Source organism: Oncorhynchus clarkii, chromosome 30 (genome assembly GCF_045791955.1).
Source record: "Oncorhynchus clarkii lewisi isolate Uvic-CL-2024 chromosome 30, UVic_Ocla_1.0, whole genome shotgun sequence".
Lineage (NCBI taxonomy): Eukaryota > Metazoa > Chordata > Actinopteri > Salmoniformes > Salmonidae > Oncorhynchus > Oncorhynchus clarkii.
The window spans coordinates 2,216,965-2,235,891 of NC_092176.1; the positions used below are offsets into that span (position 1 = coordinate 2,216,965).

An 18,927-nucleotide genomic window follows, 5' to 3' on the forward strand; every position below is an offset into this window, starting at 1 on the left:
CTGTTGCCTTTGTTGTTTTACTTTTTATGCGCTTTGAGATTCTTTGAAAAGGGCTATACAAGTAACAATGTATGTATGACTGCTGGTCAGACCAATCGGAATCCACACTTTAGGATTGTTTTGATCACGCGGACTGGGAAATGTTCCGGGCAGCCTCAGAGAATAACATCGATCTATACGCTGACTCGGTGAGTGAGTTTATAAGGAAGTGCATTGGAGATGTTGTACCCACTGTGACTATTAAAACCTACCCTAACCAGAAACCATGGATGGATGGCGGCATTAGCGCAAAACTGAAAGCGCGAATCACTGCATTTAACCATGGAAAGAGGACTGGGAATATGGCTGAATATAAACACTGTAGTTATTCATTCCGCAAGGTAATCAAACAAGCCAAATGTCGGTATAGGGGCAAAGTGGAGTCGCAATTCAACAGCTCAGACACAACGTATGTGGCAGGGTCTACAGGCAATTACTACAAAAAAAACTACAAAAAGAAAACCAGCCACGTCACAGACACTGACGTATTGCATCCTGTCGGGCTGTATCACCGCCTGGTACTGCAACTGTACCGCCCAACAGCAAGGCTCTCCAGAGGGTGGTCTCACCAGGGCACCTACAGCATCCACACTAAGGCCAAAAAGATCAAGGACAACAGCCACCTGAGCCACTGCCTGTTCACCCTGTTACCATCCAGAAAGCGAGGTCAGTACAGGTGCATCAAAGCTGGGATCGAGAGATCGAAGCTGTTTTTCAATCTCAAGGCCATCAGACTGCTAAACAGCAATCACTAATTCAGAGAGGCTGCTGCCTACATAGAAACTCACTAGTCACTTTAAACAATAGCACTTTAATCACGTTTACATATCTTACATTACTCATATCATATGTAAAGTATATACTGTATCTTATGCCATCTATTGCATCTTGCCTATGGCGCTCGGCTGTCACTCATCCATATGTACATATTCTTATTCCATCCCTTTAGATTTGTGTGTATTAGGTAGTTGTTGAGGAATTGTTAGATATTATTGCACTGTCGGAACATTTCGCAACACTTGCATTAACATCTGCCATGTGTATGGTTAACAAACCATGTGTATGTGACCAATGAGATTAGATGTGCAACATTGTATCATGAATCATGATCATCAGTGGTGGTGAGTATAGGGGAGTCCATTTTACGTCTGTCACTTTCGGTTGAATTGTAAACGACTGGTATGTCCTAGAAACATTGTTACAGTGTGTAACGGTGGCTAAGATGTGCATGTTTGTATAAAAATATTTTCAATCTACCTCAATCTCCTCAATTTTTTCTAAAATTGTTACTTTGTGCACCGATCTCCCCTACGGCGCCCTGTTTTCCCATACATTTTTTTATGACTTTTCCCATATTTTTTCAGGTTTTCACTCTGAAAACCACGCCTTTTCTTTTATAGAAAGACCCCAAAAATTATGTTCTAAGCACACAACTATATTTAAACCACGTAACAGTGTGTAGTTGGCCTTTAATTCAATCGCACACCTAGCAAGAGACCATTTAGCTAGCATTACTTCTGTAGGGTGAATTCGGAATAAGTAGGGCAATTATTGCATTTCTGTCTTCTGTGATCTCTTTCAACATCTGTCCAACATATTAGCCCAACACAATACATTTCTGAAATCCTCAAGATGTTTCATAATCAAACACAAAATATATATATATTTTTTTATCATATTCACAGCAGTCATGACTCAACCATAATTTCAGTTTGCATTTTGTAGACTGGGACAGCAGGTTAGATAAACTGGGACACCATTATTATAGTCCCAATGACAATTCAACTTTGTGTGATTTAGGAAACATCGGAGAATTTCATAAATGTATCATGTGTTGGGCTAATATGTGGGACAGGATGTCTGAAAAGGTTACAGAAGACAGAAATGCAATAAGTGTCCCACTTCCTGTGCAAGTGTTGTAGGCGTCTCACAGTACGAACATTGCAATTTATTGCCCTGGCCACATCTGCAGTCCTCATGCCTCCTTGCAGCATGCCAAAGGCATGTTCACGCAGATGAGCAGGGACCCTGGGCATCTTTCTTTTGTGGTGTTTTTCAGAGTCAGTAGAAAGGCCTCTTTAGTGTCCTAAGGTTTCATAACTGTGACCTAAATTGCCTACCGTCTGTAAGCTGTTAGTATCTTAACGACCGTTCCACAGGTGCATGTTCATTAATTGTTTATGGTTCATTGAACAAGCATGGGAAACAGTGTTTAAAACCTTTACAATGAAGATCTGTGAAGTTATTTCGATTTTTACGAATTATCTTTGAAAGACAGGGTCCTGAAAAAGGGACATTTCATTTTTTGCCGAGTTTACATGACATCAAAGAGGGCCAATCAACTTTCTGGTAGAGAATTCAGTGATGAGTACTAAAACTATCTCCGTATCATAGCGCACTGCGCTTTATTAAACTACATCTAATGGCTTTAATGAAGTGGCAACTTCATTCATATAGATGATGCCACTTCATTTAATGCCACTTCATATAATGTTTACATACACCTACATTACTCATGTCATATGTATATACTGTACTCTATACCATCTACTGCATCTTGCCATAGTACATGAATCACTAGCCACTTTAAACAATGCCACTTTTATATGTTTACATAACCTACATTACTCATCTCATATGTATATACTGTACTCGATACCATCTACTGCATCTTGCCTATGCCGTTCTCTACCATCACTCATTCATATATTTTTATGTACATATTCTTCATTCCTTTACACTTGTGTGTATAAGTTGGTTGTGAAATTGTTAGGTTAGATTACTCGTTGGTTATTACTGCATTGTCGGAACTAGAAGCACAAGCATTTCGCTACACTCGCATTAACATCTGCTACCCATGTGTATGTGACAAATAAAATTTGATTTGATTTTGATTTGATGTCGCCATAGTCTAAGACCGAAAGTTACGTTGACTGAATAATCTGCTTTCTACCATTTAGCGAGAGGCAGGGACTATTTCCATAGAAGAAGCCTATTTTATTCTCAGATTTTCATCTATCCAGATGCCCAAATATTTGTAAGCAGGGACATGATCAATATGGACACCATCCAAAGTACATAAGCTTAAATCATCAGACTTATTTGTATGCGCTCTAGAAAACAACATATACTTTGTTTCACCTGCATTCAGTACTAATTTCAGGTCAGTAAAGTTGTTCTGTAATACAATGAAGGCAGAGTGTAGTTCAGATAGAGCCTGGTCAACTGTGGGGGCATGCATACACAACAGTATCATCAGCATACAAGTGTAGGTTACATTTTTTTTACAGACAAGTCGATATTGTTAATGTAAAAGTACAGGACCCAGAATTGACCCCTGCGAGACACCTTTAGTAACATCCAGGAAACCTGATTTTAACACCATCAGTAGATATACATTGAGTACTATCTAAACCAGTTACATGCAGCCAGGTCTAGGCCAATTGAGGAAAGCCTCTGAATTAGCAGTGAGTGATCAACAGTATTGAAAGCATTTGATAGGTCATTGAAGAGGGCAGCACAATGTTGCCTCTTATCCATACAGTTAACTAGGGATGCAGCAGAGATAGTGCTATGGACCCGGTCTAAACCTCGACGGATGTACATTTAGAATACATTTCAAAGACAAGAAAGATCTTAGCTGAGAATTCATCAAGGATTCTAATATTTTAGCTAGGCAAGAAGGCTGATTTATTATTCAAATCAAATGTATTTATATAGCCCTTCAGCTGATATATCAAAGTGCTGTACAGAAACCCAGCCTAAAACCCCAAACAGCAAGCAATGCAGGTGTAGAAGCACGGACAGCTGATTATTAAGGTCCCAAGAGTTACCACCCCTGTGAAGGGGAGTACATGGACCGCCTTCCAAACCTTGGGGATAGTACCAGAGATAATCAGGTAAGAAAAAATGGGTTAATGATTCAGCAGTCAGGGGGGCAGAGAGCTGCAGCAAAAAAGGCTCAAGTGTGTGTGTATGTATATATATATATATATATGTGTGTGTGTGTATATATATATATGTGTGTGTGTGTGTGTATATATATATATATATATATATATATATATATATATATATATATATATATATATATATATATATATATATATATATATATATATATTTTTTTTTTTTTTTTTACATGCATTTAGTACAGACAGTAAAATGATACGGCGTATACCTCCAGTATACTACTTTGATACACATCAGTGAGGATTAAGAAGTGAGTATAGCCTACATAATGCCCACTAAAGAAAAAGTGGGTTTACGGCATATACCAGCAAATAGCTCCCACTACACCACTGATCATATGTTGTATCGGGATTGAAGTATTTACAAGAAGTCTAATCGTACATTGCTTTGTGGAAGTATAATGTTTGCCGCCTCCATCAGTTGGCATTTTACTTAAATGATCCATTATCTCATTTATTAATTAGGGATTTTAAAAATATGCCTTGTGCCACTTCTATCTCTTCTTGAAATTGGTGTGAAGTCTAAATGCAACAGGTGTCATGCTCACTTGCACCCATTGACAACAATATCCAAGATAGCCACGAGATGGCGACCCAAGCCTCAAAGTCTGCGATGCCAGATCACAATTGTTTGACTCAAACCAAGCATCTATGGCTGTATTCACACAGGCAGCCCAATTCTGATATCTTTTTCACTAATTGGTATTTTGACCAATCAGATCAGCTGTGAACAAGATATGACGTTAAAATACCAATTAGTGGGGAAAAATGATCGGAATTGGGCAACCTTTGTAAACACAGCCTTTGTGTATTATTTAGATTTGAATCAGGATTATATGTCCACCAGCATTGGGTTTAGGCCTATTCTTAGTTGTGCACAGGTGTGTAGGCCCTACTATAGCCATAAATACATAATAGCGTAAATTTAACAGTGGATTTTCACAGGAGACGACGAGAGGCGATTACATTTCAGAAGACATTCATTTTCATTAGAGGGAAGCGAGGTGGGCCTGGTTCATTCGGCAATGCTATAGCATTGGCGAGGGAACGTGAACGGGGAGGGACCAAAGTTGTGGAAACCGAATTTATCCAAAAGCACTGCGATATCGCGGCGTTATTGACCAATCGAAGCCCACTATAGCTTCCAACGGTGGAAAAAGTACCCAATTGTCAAATTGAGTAAAAGTAAAGATACCTTTTAATAGAAAATGACTCCAGTAACAGTAATCCAGTAAAATACTAATTAAGTCTAAAACAATTTAGTTTCGAATATGCTTGAGTATCACAAGTAAGTGTACTTGCAAAAAATACGTAAGTATCAAAAGTAAAAGTATAAATCATTTCAAATTCCTTATATTGAGCAAACCAGGCGGCACTTTTTTTTCTTTACGGATAGCCAGAGGCATGCTCCAACACTCAGACATAATTTACAAACTAAGCATTTGTGTTTAGTGAGTCCGCCAGATCAGAGGCAGTAGGGATGACCAGGGATCATCTCTGGACGAGTGCAGGAAATGGACCATTTTACTGCCCTGCTAAGCATTCAACATGTAACAAGTACTTTTGGCCGCCAGAGAAAATGTACTGAGTAAAATGTACATTATTTTCTTTAAGAATGTAGTGGGAGTAAAAGTAAACGTTGTAAAAAAAATAATAATAAAAAATAGTAAAGTACAAAAAACAATTTAAATAAAATATTTTTTAAGTACGAGTGGGTTCGCTGTTGATACCTAGCATGCTGTCTGGGCGAAGTCAGTGTGGCTATGTGATGCATAATCCCCTGTGGAAATCTCCTGTAAAATGTAGGCTACACTGAATGCCTACCAACATAATATAGGCCTGTAGTGACAGGTTTGTTTTACTTATTTGACTTTGACTATTTTTTTTTGGAGGGAACATTAAACTCTAATTGTTTACGGTGGATGCACGCCTGCTTTTGTAATACCATCAGCTGTTTAACCAAACTTGTTATTTGGCTGACTGCCACTCTCTACCTTGTTCCATAAGGCGGAAGGAGGGGGCTGATAAAGTTCTGCGCATGCTCTATAGGTTGTTTTTCCACAAAATCATCGCTTAAAGTGAGCTGAGCGACGAAAGTTCCTTGTCTTTGACCAGAGACCAACGCGCAGACGGGCGGACGATAACAGCATCCACTGCTGTTATTAAGCCTTTACATCTAAATGAACTTTTGTCAAAGAAAGCCCTGATCATGCCCACTGCTTTTGCAGGGCAAAGATATTGATCGGCGTTTCAAATACATATTTTCTTTCTTCTTATGAGATTATTTTTTCATATACTTTCATTTTTCGGTAGGCTACCTGTGTTTTTTTTTACACCATGGTGCTAGGAAAGGTGAAGAGCTTCACAGTCAGCTACGACTGTCTCAATGACAGCAATGTCCCCGTTTTCGCAAGTGGGGACTCGGTCTCAGGGAGGGTGATCATCGAAGTCACTGGAGAAATCCGTGTGAAATCTCTTAAAATTCATGCAAAAGGATTTGCGAAAGTTCGTTGGACTGAATCGCGAAATGCTGGCTCCAACACTGCCTATACGCAAAATTACACTGAAGAAGTAGAATATCTAAACCATAGAGACATCCTAATTGGACATGAAAGAGGTAAGAATATACGACCTTATCTGTAAAGAAATAACTTTGTTATTGACGTGCTCGGTGTAGTCTAGTCATGGTGGCTCTTGAGGTTCCATACAGAGATTGCTGTTGTGTTGTCAACCTATACTATAGGCTAACAATGAACACAATTGAATGTATAACAGAGAACGATTTGGGGACGATCTATGAAGCAGCTTACAACGATACCTTTTATTTGGTTTACTACTGGCTATACAGCCGTCTATAACACATTTTGTAGGCTATGTCTTGAGACATGTCAACTACAGTATTCTTCAATGAATTTTTATATTTGACATATGGGAATGTATTTAAGCACGATACTTCATAATAATGTAGGCATATAGACTACATAATTCTAAAGTGTATCTTTAGCCTATCAAGTTGGCTGTCGGCTGCATATCCTGAATGGGAGTCTTCTCTATCCTTCCTTCATTTTAGCCTATTATATGAATTACACTATTTTCTCAAAACGCAGTACATGAAGGTGCATAGCAGTCTGTTTACATGTGTGCAGTTTGATCCAAAAAATAGTTATCGAGCGATCATGTAAAGTTGAACGTTGTAGCTATTCTTAAGTTTCCACCATTGTTCGAAGCTGGTTCAATCCTGTTCAGAAACTGGTTGTGTGGGGTGAAGGGACTGGGCTTTCTCTCCGTTGATTGGCTGAAGTGCTCATGCGTCTTCAAATGACCTCATGCTTTTACAGAAAATGACAGAAAAAAAAGTCGGCAACTTTGTATCCGACCTGTCAGCACAATGTTACAAAGTCGCATGAAAAGAAATGCCATTCGTTCCATTTAGCCTATTCTATTATGTTTTTATCTAGTGATTTAGTGATCGCCTACTGTGTGTAGCCTAATGAATGGTGCATAACAAGGCCTGCAATTGGCTATGAACTAGATATTGGAATATGATTATCTGAAGGCATAACAATTTAGCCTATTTGCGGATAATAAATGTAGGCTACTACTTTTTGTTCACATCAGAATTACACATTACTGAAACTTGGTAGTCCTAGTCGCTAGAACAGGTTTTTTAGCTTGTTCCTGAGGTAGTTGATCGTTCAGCTGATTGGATAGAAAGGTCAGTCCGAGAATTGAAGTAGCTTAATTTAATGTGGGGTGGTAATTTATGCCATCAACTATTTTGTACCTTAGTTACCTTTTCCTTGTTACTGGCTGTAATTTGAATGTTTCTTGATGGTGAAAATAATGTATTTGATCTGTCTATGTATGGGGAATTAATGTTTGCATGTTGCTCATGTTTTTATATAAATTGTTGAATAGTTTTAAGTTTCTTGAAATGGTCAAAGCCTTACTATGTGTCTCTATTGCAATCATGTATGCAGTTTTTAAGGGTATCCGTGGCATTTAATAAAGGTTTAAGTAATATAATTTACTTCTTTGTCTGTCCTCTTTTTCAATAACTGTGTGTTTTCCTCTATTCTATCCGTTACAATATTTTCTGACGTGTAATATTGAGTGGGTGAAGTCTCTCTGGGACGCGGTGCAGTACACGCGTCAGGTCTTGAGAGGGCTGTGCCTGATAGTGAGCAAGTTGGGTTGAGCCATGGACTGAATGCAGCACACAGTGAATGCGTGATGAGAGAGCCGGCTTGGGGAAGCTGCTCGCTCCGGTTTAGGCCGGTCCTCTCCTGCTCCAGTCTGCTTTTGAGTGACAGTTCGGCAGTTGTTTACCGCGACTCTGCTGCTGCTTAAGGCTGGGTGGGAGCGCTGAGCTGGCAGAAACGGAGCTCCCGCTCCATAACGCGTAACTTTTAAATAATACACAGCAGGGTAGAGTTTATGTAAAGAAAAAAAATAATAAACATTTTCTTACAGATCACATAATGCTCAATAACGCAACGCCCCCCCCCCCCCCCCTCCGCCTATTACACAAGAATAATACATAATGTGAGAAATAATTATTAGATTCTCTATTTTACAGTTAATCATTGATTGGGACAGATTATATCACTTTTATGTGCTTTAAAAAAACTATATTTTAATTTCAATACTGATTTAAACAATGTGTCAAATTATTCTTGTTCAAGGCTTAAAAGTTTTTTTTATTTTTTTATACATGGTTAAATATGTGTTTCCAAAAGGGTCAAAAGGATCTTTAATCACAGAGATCATAATTTCACATTTTCATTTTTTTCTTCTTCTCATCATTGTCATTACAAGCTGTGCCTTCCTGGTGTCCAAAAATGAAAATGAAAATAGTTATGACATGAAGTTCTATTGTGCTCTGTTCCCCTCTGTTGTGGCGGTATTGTTTTATGTCTGTGTTCTGAAACGTAGGTGACATTGTACTGTATATTTTCCAGGTATGGCATACGTGTTGGAATATTGTCCCTCTCTTGTTTCAGATGATGACAACTCAGAAGAAGGACTCACCACTATCCATTCAGGAAGACATGAGTATGCATTCAGCCTTGAGCTTCCACAGATGTAAGTATCTCCTCTTTACCTATCAAAATGCATCTTTTTTTTAAGGACAAATACTTATATTAAATATCCGTATGTCTGTCCTTAGAGATTGAAATAGCGTCTGGCTTTGTTCTCCTGAAATGACCTGTTTGACCTGAAATGACCCCCCCCTTGTCTCTTTCCCCTCTCTTATTCCTCTCAGACCACTGGCTACCTCGTTCGAAGGGAAACATGGCAGTGTGCGCTACTGGGTGAAGGCTGAGCTACACAGGCCATGGCTTCTGCCCATGAAGACCAAGAAAGAATTCACAGTCTTCGAACACATCGACATCAACACTCCCTTACTGCTGGTGAGCTTAAGGATCTTTCTCCTGTACAGTGTTTGTATGTGTAGTAGACTATAGGCACTTCCTTGGTTACCCCTAATCTCTTCAGGGTCTTTAGAATTGTTCAAGGGTTCATTTGGTAACGGCGATCGAGTTTCATTGGCAGCCAAGAGAGTGACTTAAAGGCAGAAGTATGACTAATTTCTAGCCGCAATTGTTGCCTGTATATAGAAAGAATTAGCCAGTACCAGCACTCAGGCCCCTTACTTTTCATCCGTTGTAATCAGATTTGGTGTAGTGGCTGCCAGTGCCTATTATTGTGGTCGCAGAATGTGCTTGTCCCACATGTTGTTGATGTTGTTGTACCTACTGACACAAAGCACAGAGAACACCAGTGGACATTGGTTGTGAAAAACACGGTTTCCCCATACCTAACAGATTATTTCCGGATCAGTTGGTATAGTAGAAAAATGATGACATACAGCACATGGTTAAAATGAAGCGATGATGTTGATTTATGTGTGTGTGAAATTACTGCTGAGTGGGAAATTATTGTAAGTATTGGGTTGTCTGTGAGAGCCACTTGCTGTCTAAACATGCCTTCTGGGTATATGGAAAGAGAAACTGGTATCTCCCTGTATTTGAATGACAGGTCTGAGGCGCTGTATGTCATTATGCTAGCTGCACAAGGGTGCAGTTTCTGCCAGTGGGCCAATAACAAGTTTTTTCCAAACACTTACGTTTCCTTGTTTTCGCTCTCTGTTTCAGTCGCCCCAGGCAGGCACAAAAGACAAGACTTTATGCTGCTGGTTCTGCACCTCAGGTCCAATCTCCTTAAGTGCCAAAATCGAAAGGAAGGGATATACCCCAGGTAAGAGGAACACCGCGACTCTGTCACTCGTATTGATTAGTCATTTGGCACTCTTGTAGATTAATGACTGTAGATGACTGCCGTATTATGTTTGATGCCATCTCAATCAAAGGATCATTTAACTGATTTAACTGAACCCCTTCTTACTTGTCCTTGCAGGAGAGTCTATTCAGATCTTCGCTGAGATTGAGAATTGCTCGTCTCGCATGGTCGTGCCAAAGGCAGCCATTTACCAAACACAGACCTTCTACGCCAAAGGGAAAATGAAGGAGGTAAAACAGCTGGTGGCCAACCTCAGAGGAGAGTCGTTGTCCTCGGGCAAGACGGAGACGTGGAATGGCAAAATGCTGAAGATCCCCCCCATCTCTCCCTCCATCTTGGACTGCAGCATCATCCGAGTGGAGTATTCTCTCATGGTTAGTACAGCTACTGCCCTGAAGAGACCATCTCTTTCTCGCTCTGACATTTGTAAACCAATTCAAACGGGTTGAGAGAAATCTGTAGCTATCATCCATATAAATATGGAGTATAGTGTGCTGTAAAATGAGAATATGCGTCATTAGGATCCACATGGTTACTAGGCACATTTTAATAGGTTTTTTGAGTGGTTCCTAGAAAGCTCTCGATGGTTCCCATAAAAGCCTGTGACCTAGGCAGTCATGGCAAAGACACTCCCATCATACCTTGTGTTCTCTCCATACGCAGTTAAGAGGATCAGTCTAGAATATTAGTGGCGACGCCTGTCTTAGAGGTGCTAATGACCTCTTTACCCTGTCATCGGACTGCCCCTTGCCCAAGTCTTAACACTGTTGAACACACAGGTTTGTTGTTCAATGAAGGTGGACCTTCAGTTCTAACCCTCTGTTGTGTGCTGCTCACCCTCTCCAGGTGTACGTGGACATCCCCGGAGCTATGAACCTGTCTCTGAACCTGCCACTGGTCATCGGCACTATCCCGCTGCACCCCTTCGGCAGCCGCACCTCCAGTGTCAGCAGCCAGTGCAGCATGACCATGAGCTGGCTAGGCATGGCCCTGCCAGAGCGCCCTGAAGCCCCACCAAGCTATTCGGAGATCGTGACAGAGGAGCAGAGACGGAGCCTGGAGGTGACCTCAGCCAGGGATGAGTTCGAGGGACCACTCTTTGCCTACATCCAGGAGTTCCGCTTCCAGCCTCCTCCGCTCTACTCTGAGGTATGCATCAGCACAGCGTACACCCTCGGCTTTTACACACTGCAGTAAGTGATCACACTAAAGCCTGGTAGCCAAGAGGTCTTGGTCTTTTCGTTAAAGCAGTGTTTCCTCCTCTTCCTCTAGATTGATCCCAATCCCGATCAAGCCAGCCGGACGGAGGAGCGGAGACCTGACACTTGTCCATCACGTTGAAGGAAACACAGAGCCCCCGCCCGGAGACGTTTTGGGCGTTTCTAAGTCAACTCTGTTTTTGTATTTTTCTTCCCCCCGGTGACAGCGTTCGCACTCCGCCCGCGACGTCGAGAGGAGAGAAAAAACAAACAAACAAATACCACAGGGGAACAAAGCCCTGCCCCCTCCCACAGAGAAAGGCACAGGAAGTCTGCCTTCCTGCCTGGCCCGGGGAAAGGCCGGTCGAACATCCACCTAACCTGTGAGGGGGGAGAAGAAAAAAAATCTTAAGTGGAGACAGCCTTGGTGGAGTGAGTGATGACACGCCAGGGCCATCTCTGCCTATGGCTCTTAATCGACCTCATCTTTTCTGTTACCACTGCACATGCGGACATGGCTTTCACATAGAGCAGAACTATGATGTCGAGACCTGAGCAGGAAAAAAAGAAAAACAGGAAGAAGAGAATACAATATAACCACCACTGTCTGAAGCGCTCAGCGGCAGTCGGCAACGGAGCAAAGACTGGCCTCCTGCCTCATTTGGGATTTTTGCACATGTTATTCTTTGCTTGAGTTGTGTGGCTCCATTTTAAGAAGAAGAAAATCAGCACTAATTGTTTTTCTTCTGCCTAGTAACAATGCTGGACTAAAGAGACTGCAGGCTTAACTCATAAACTCCTTATCCGCACAACTTCGAACAACGCAGAGAACATATTTGGACAAAAACAATGCACTGACCTTGTTTAAGCTGTTTTAAGATGTTACTTTTCCTTATTACATTTCCTTAATGACTTGTAGACTGGACTTGAATGCAGCAGAACACTCTCCATCCAAAAGCTCTTTTTCGATATTGCCTCCTCAGTTTGGTTCAAAGTGTGGCATCATTTTTTCTGGTTCTGTACTATGTTATGTCCTTTGATTTAGTTCCAAACTTAGAATGCCTTTTATGCCAAGCATTGTTTGCTTCGTGTTTATGTTGTGCTTGTTCTCGAGTAGAGGAGCCGCAGGCTAGAGCTTGCCACTCAAGTATAGCATGAAACGCAGAGAATTGTGTGTGTGTGTGTGTGTGACGGAAAGAGTGGGACATATCAGAATTCGCACACTCTGTGTCTGCAGCCCCTCTACTCATAACACAGAGGCTTACATACTGCCTATAAAAAAGCACTGTCTCAGGTGATCTTCTCACTTGCCAAACGGTTGAAAAAGAAAATGTTTTGTTTTAATTGTACTGTTTGAAATAGTGAAAGGAGGATTTAAAAAAAAAAAAAAGTATATTACCATAACAAGAGAGAAGAGACATACATACACACAGAGCAGCAAGGCAGCTTTCCAAAATGAACGACATTCCCTTTTTGCCATCGCTGCACTTGCCGACTTCATTCACCAACTGTTTTATTTTCCAGACCAGTGAAGCCTGAAATGCTAGAATTATATATCATTTAAAAAAAAAAGTAAGACCACATGGTATGATATGCTTCAAATAATGGGGCAGACACAAACCCAGCCTAGCTAAATGCTGGGGAAGAATTGGACGTTGCTAAAGCTCCGCTCAAACTGGCCAGAACAAGTAGTGGTAGGTTGAAATGAGTAATACATTGGTTTTCAAACTCATTCAACACCTAGACCAGTAAAATAGTGGAGATTTGGCATCGTCTTAAACATGAGGCACTTTTTTGATAAGGAAAACATTTTAAAATTGCATCGACAGTGAAGGTCTGTAAAAAGTTGGGCATCCACATCATTTCTTGATGAGACATTTAGTCAAGCAGTGTTTGTGTTGGACATAAATGCATTATTTCATCTTCTAAGACGTTTTTTGAAAGTTTACAGTTATAATTAGTTGACAAGTTTGTATGTGTGTGTATGTGTGTGCTCTGTTTAGATCTAGCTAGCAACTATAAGAATATTGCTTACAGTGACAGAAAAAACTACAAATTAAAGTGATCTTATCTTAGTGGCCTTGACACAGAACTGACATAATTATGATGCTTCGTTATCAAGTGTCTATAATTTACAACCTTACTCTTTTAGCTATTTTCTTTTCTTTGTATGTGTGATTAGTCCTTTCATGCTTTTCAAAGGGACAAAAAGGGAGAAAAAAAATGTTCCTTTTAAAGAAATTGATTAAAAAATATATTTTTTTTAATGACGATCCCTGGACAAGCCTCTTTGTGTGTTTTTCTGAATGCGTTTAGTGATGACTGGGCTAGTTTATGTACTTGGGCATTTATGGTTTGTTATCCTGTCAGACAACCCCATTTCTACTCACCTTTCAGCTTCAGGGAACAGCTGTGGATCAGCAACCCTCCCTTCCCACAGAGAACGAATTAGCTTACAAATGGAATAGACCGCTAATTCTAAGATAAAATCACTTTTGTTTGTTTTGATTTTTATCTTGGGGAATATGTATCAAGCTAAAGTACAAATGAATAAGCCTAAATCTGTTTCAGGTTGGTCAATTCTATAGTCCATTGTTCGGGCCTCAGTGTAGTCCAGTTTTTAAAAGCTAAATTCCTGACTTACTAAAGTGAGGAATTAAAACATTAGAAATGGGAGAGTGCATCTGAAATGTTTTAGAAACAAAGTGCAATATTACTAATTTGAATTAGTTTCATTCACTATTTGTATGTCTAATTTCTCCTTTTGTCTTTTTATAGTTTCTTAATCACGATCATATATAGATATTGTATGAATGTCCTGAATGATTGTAACATTCTGTCTAGTATTTCTTTTGAGTTTAATAAACTTTTGTTAAAAATGTACATTGTTGTGAGAATCAGTAATTTCTTCTTGATGAGACCTAATTCAAATTTCAGCATATGGGTTTTTAAAAAAATCTGAAAACTTACCTGATCTAAGTTATCTGAAATCAATTTAGTTAGGCTCATCCAACCATAGATTATATAAAGATGAAGGGCTCAATATCAGTACAGCAGGCCCACATTTTGAATGAAGGCATCACTAGCATGGTCACTACACACACAGCCCAAGCTTCCATAAACTAGTGCAACAGCGCCTCTGCTGGTTGTTCCTAAAAACATGGACTTCACTACACTGCATCCACTATTCCAATTTTAGTGTGAGCCTGACACAAGACTTGGGGCTCGATTCAATCCATATGTTGAAGATTGAAATGTAAAGGCAATTTCCGATTGAGCCGACATATGCAACGTTTACCGTGAATGCAGTTTCTGCCAATGCGGGAACATTGCCTTTCGCTGTTCAGCGCTACGGATTGAATAGAGCCCTTGGTAGTGGTTTCCTAGAAAGAAATGTCAAGGAAGTAGCTATAAACAATCAAAATCAATAAGGAATGCCAATGCAGGCATGACGGTTATATCCATATGTACATGGTTTTACTTATTTTGGTCAAAGTTGTGTATGTTACTGTAAAGTGAGCTTGTTGTAAGGCCTCCCAACCCAAAACAGAAGTTTATATCCACCCAACTTATCGCCACGTTATAGAGCTGAACAGCTGTCAAGGCGCCTTTTAATGGCATTTTTCTTGATGTTCTCATTCACTGTAAATGCTGCAAGTGTAAATTACCTTTAAGTCAAATTTGAAGCGTGGCTTTATAATGTGCCTTGGATTGAATCCCGGCCTTACTCTAGTCTAATACAATGTGTTTACTTATAGGGATGTGAAATGCTGACGTGGGCTGTATCTTCTAGAGAGACCATGGATGTGTTCCTCTGGCAGGGTATTAGGGTTCAGGGGTCATGCCAAAGCTGATATCTGAGGTGCTGGACATACAGACACCAGGGACACTGACTCCAGTTACTCAATGACCTTTCCTCTCAGGGAGCTCCAGGGGTCATGACCTATGTGAAGGTCATAGGTCACACACAGTGGTTTGAGTACAGAAATTGGACAGGTACAATAGGACTGCGAAGTCACGGTGACCCCCCTCTCCAGGAACAGCCGCTGACACCCAACACGGCTACAGCAGCATGGAAACACAGAAGAACATACAGTGCCTTCAGAAAGTATTCAAACCCCTTGGCTTATTCCACGTTTTGTTGTGTTACAGCCTGAATTCAAATTGGAGTAAATCTCCCCAAAATTCTCACCAATTGACAACACCACATAATGACAAAGTGAAAACATGTTTTTAGAATTTTTTGCACATTTACTGAAAAGAAAATACAGAAATCTCTCATTTACATACACTACCATTCAAAAGTTTGGGGTCACTTACAGTGGATATTTCCTTGTTTTTTTTAAAGAAAAGCACATTTTTCGTCCATTAAAATAACATCAAAATGATCTGAAAAACAGGGTAGTACACAACGTTGTACGGGATCTTCAGTTTCTTGGCAATTTCTCGCATGGAATAGCCTTCGTTTCTCAGAAAAAAGAATAGTCACCACCACGCTTGAAAATATGAGTGATACTCTGTGATGTGTTATGTTGAATTTGCAACAAATGCTTTGTATTCAGGACACAAAGTTCATTTCTTTGCCACATTTGTTTTGCGGTTTTACTTTAGTGCCTTGTTGCAAACAGGATGCATGTTTTGGAATATTTGTATTCTGTACAGGCTTCCTTCTTTTCACTCTGTCATTTAGGTTAGTTTTAAACTCTGTAAATATTTTAAAGTCACCATTGGGCTCATGTTGAAATCTCTGAGCGGTTTCCTTCCTCTCCGGCAAGTGAGTTAGGAAGGACGCCTGTATCTTTGTAGTGACTGGATGTATTGATACACTCAAAGGGATATTCAATGTTTGCTTTTTTCTTTTTTTACCCTTCTACCAATGCGAGGCATTGGAAAACCTCCCTGGTCTTTGTGGTTGAATCTGTTTGAAATGCACTGCTCGACTGAGAGACCTTACAGATAATTGTATATGTGGGTTACAGAGATGAGGTAGTCATTCAAAAATCATGTTAAACACTATCATTGCACGCAGAGTGAGTTCATGCAACTTATGTGATTTGTTAAGTACATTTTTACTCCTGAACTTATTCAGGTTTGCCATAACAAACGGGTTAAATACATTTCAGCTTTTAATTTCGAATAAATTTGTAGAAATGTCAAACATATTTTATACTTTGACATTATGGGGTATTGTGTGACAAAAAACATCTAAATTTAATCCATTTTAAATTCAGGTTGTAACACAACAAAAAGTCAATGGGTGTGAATACTTTCTGAAGGCACTGTCCAATGCCACGCACGATACAGTATATTGATTCACACTGAATGCTGGACCATTGCTAACTTTCCTCATCAAGGGGATAGGATGTTAGGTTGAGATTCCCCTGGTTGTCTATGACCATGTTTGGTCAGAACAAACTGGGTTGTAATTGTGCTTTGAGCAGGATTTCTTCCAATCAGGCATTGATATCAAAGGATGGCCATAAGAGGAAATACAATGGAGGGGGGTTTCTATTCCAATAGCCATTGTACTAACTAACTGTACACATTGTTCATTTCATTCAAACTGTCTTGTACTGAGCAAAATGAAGAAAGACAAATCGATACATTTATTTTGTAATAGTTCGGAAGAAACAAAGCAAGTTTGGATCAATTCATTAGTATTTTCAATTTGAAGTTGTGTTTGAAATGCCTTTCATGGTTGGCATTGGTGAGAGATACATGACCTGTGAGGTAACAAAACGATCAATGCAATACGTAGACAATCCATTGCGTTACATCAGCTGTGTTTTGTAATAATTGATTACAAAGCAAGAAGAGGAGTGTAGAATATTACGCACAATGACGGGATCATTCTGAGCAATGAAAAATGCACTATTCTCAAGCAAGGCTATTGGCTCTACTCGAGCCTGAGTGAAGTTAACTGATTATGGCAGTATTTTTTATTACACCCAGCTGCACATAAATCTGGCCTCCAGCAGAACCTTTCAAATGATTTTCTGCTCTTCAAAGTATGGATGCTAACCATATTTGACGCATCACTGTCATAGAAGTGCCAGGTAATCGTTCCACGCACATTTCTTTTCCATGATGAGTCAGCGGCCTGCTCAGCTTTGACCTAGCACTTTTGTGTCCCTTTGTGTGTCCCCCCCGGTCCCCGCTCCCCCGGGCCCCGCTCCCCCTGGCCTGGTCTCTTTGACACTTGTGGGTCTGGCCCTTTGTGCCTGGCTGACCCCTGGGACAGGGATAAAGGAGGGTGGGATTATTGGGGGGAGCAGCACGCTGATTAGCTAGTGCTGACGCTACGCAGGCCTCAGCTGTTTCCTCTCACAGGCTAATTCAGACACCGCAACCACTGCTCCAGTCAGTCAGTCAGCCCATAGAGACCTGTGACCAAGCACGTCCAAGGCCTCAATGGGAGAGACTTAGCTGCCTCATCATCACTGTGACAGTGACATCACTGTCACTGTCACAGTTAGATGCACATATACATTTCTGCACAGAACCAGAGTGAAGAACCCACTGGCCCCAGAATTCTAGCCTGGTCCCAAATCATGGAACAAGGAGTTGACATGACAAACAGATGTGGGATCAGGTTACCAGCATTCCCCTCCCCAGGTGTACATAGCGGTTTTATAGTGTGAAACTTGAACTACGGGACTTGCGAATGTAATGTTTAGCCAATAGAACAATTGAGGTGATAAAAGCTCATGCAAATGGAGGCAATGAAGGTATTGCATTTCTTACTTGATTGGCTGTATAATCCAAAAAAATGTCAGCCAATTCTCATACGGATGTCTGCAGCCCACATGGAGAGATAAGTGTTAAGATCGTGAATAAAGTCTAATAGCTTAGTTGCCATAATAGAAGCACAATACACATTTATATTATACTGATTTGTCTGGCATTAGAGGATAATGAAGCCATTAAATGAAGTTTAAAAATGTAGTTGTTTGGAGAAAATGACCATTCACAATAGTTATGCTAGGTCAATCCTTTGACAAAAACTGTCTGAATATCTTAAGTGCCTGTCTGCCCTTATGGGAATGCTCAATGGAACAGAGCAAAAAACAGCAAGAAAGTTGACTCCTCAAATCAAATCAAATCAAATTTTATTTATATATATCTCTTACCCTACTGACTGCTCACTACTGGTTTCAATGACTAGTTTTCAAAGTCTGGGTTTACATGTCTCTCTCTGTAAATTACTTTCATGTCTATTGGCTTCTCTTGTTTCAGCCAGCTTGCATGTGAGACATAACTAAGTGAATCACGTTTCAGACGGAAAAGTCAACATTATTGTTGAAAGTCTATCACAGTCGAATAGAAACAAGAAGAAAGTTAACATTGGCAAGAGGTTTTGTTATGATTTTAATAGGCAGACTGCCATGAGGTTACAGTTCCCATGCCCACTTTGT

At 40.2% G+C, this 18,927-nt stretch overlaps 1 protein-coding gene across 2 annotated transcripts; it reads left to right on the plus strand.

Annotated features, from left to right (window-relative positions):
- The first annotated feature begins 6,081 nt into the window (after nucleotides 1-6,081).
- LOC139390188 (arrestin domain-containing protein 3) lies at nucleotides 6,082-14,395 on the plus strand. 2 transcript variants are annotated; one of them, XM_071137444.1, is made up of 7 exons: nucleotides 6,082-6,627; nucleotides 9,014-9,095; nucleotides 9,277-9,424; nucleotides 10,169-10,271; nucleotides 10,431-10,687; nucleotides 11,160-11,462; nucleotides 11,586-14,395. In XM_071137444.1, the coding sequence occupies exons 1-7, from the start codon at nucleotides 6,348-6,350 to the stop codon at nucleotides 11,652-11,654; spliced, it is 1,242 nt and encodes a 413-aa protein (XP_070993545.1). In that variant the 5' UTR covers nucleotides 6,082-6,347; the 3' UTR covers nucleotides 11,655-14,395. The 2 variants fall into 2 exon arrangements, with proteins under 2 accessions (XP_070993545.1, XP_070993544.1); XM_071137443.1 differs by having other exon boundaries at nucleotides 6,098-6,627; nucleotides 8,972-9,095.
- The last annotated feature ends 4,532 nt before the right edge of the window (nucleotides 14,396-18,927 follow it).

Coding starts and splice junctions, on each gene's coding strand:
- LOC139390188 (XM_071137443.1), top strand. CDS start 6,348: ATGGTGCTAGGAAAGGTGAAGAGCTTCACAGTCAGCTACGACTGTCTC. Junction 9,425..10,168: donor TCAACACTCCCTTACTGCTG/GTGAGCTTAAGG, acceptor TCTCTGTTTCAG/TCGCCCCAGGCAGGCACAAA. Junction 10,688..11,159: donor GAGTGGAGTATTCTCTCATG/GTTAGTACAGCT, acceptor CACCCTCTCCAG/GTGTACGTGGACATCCCCGG.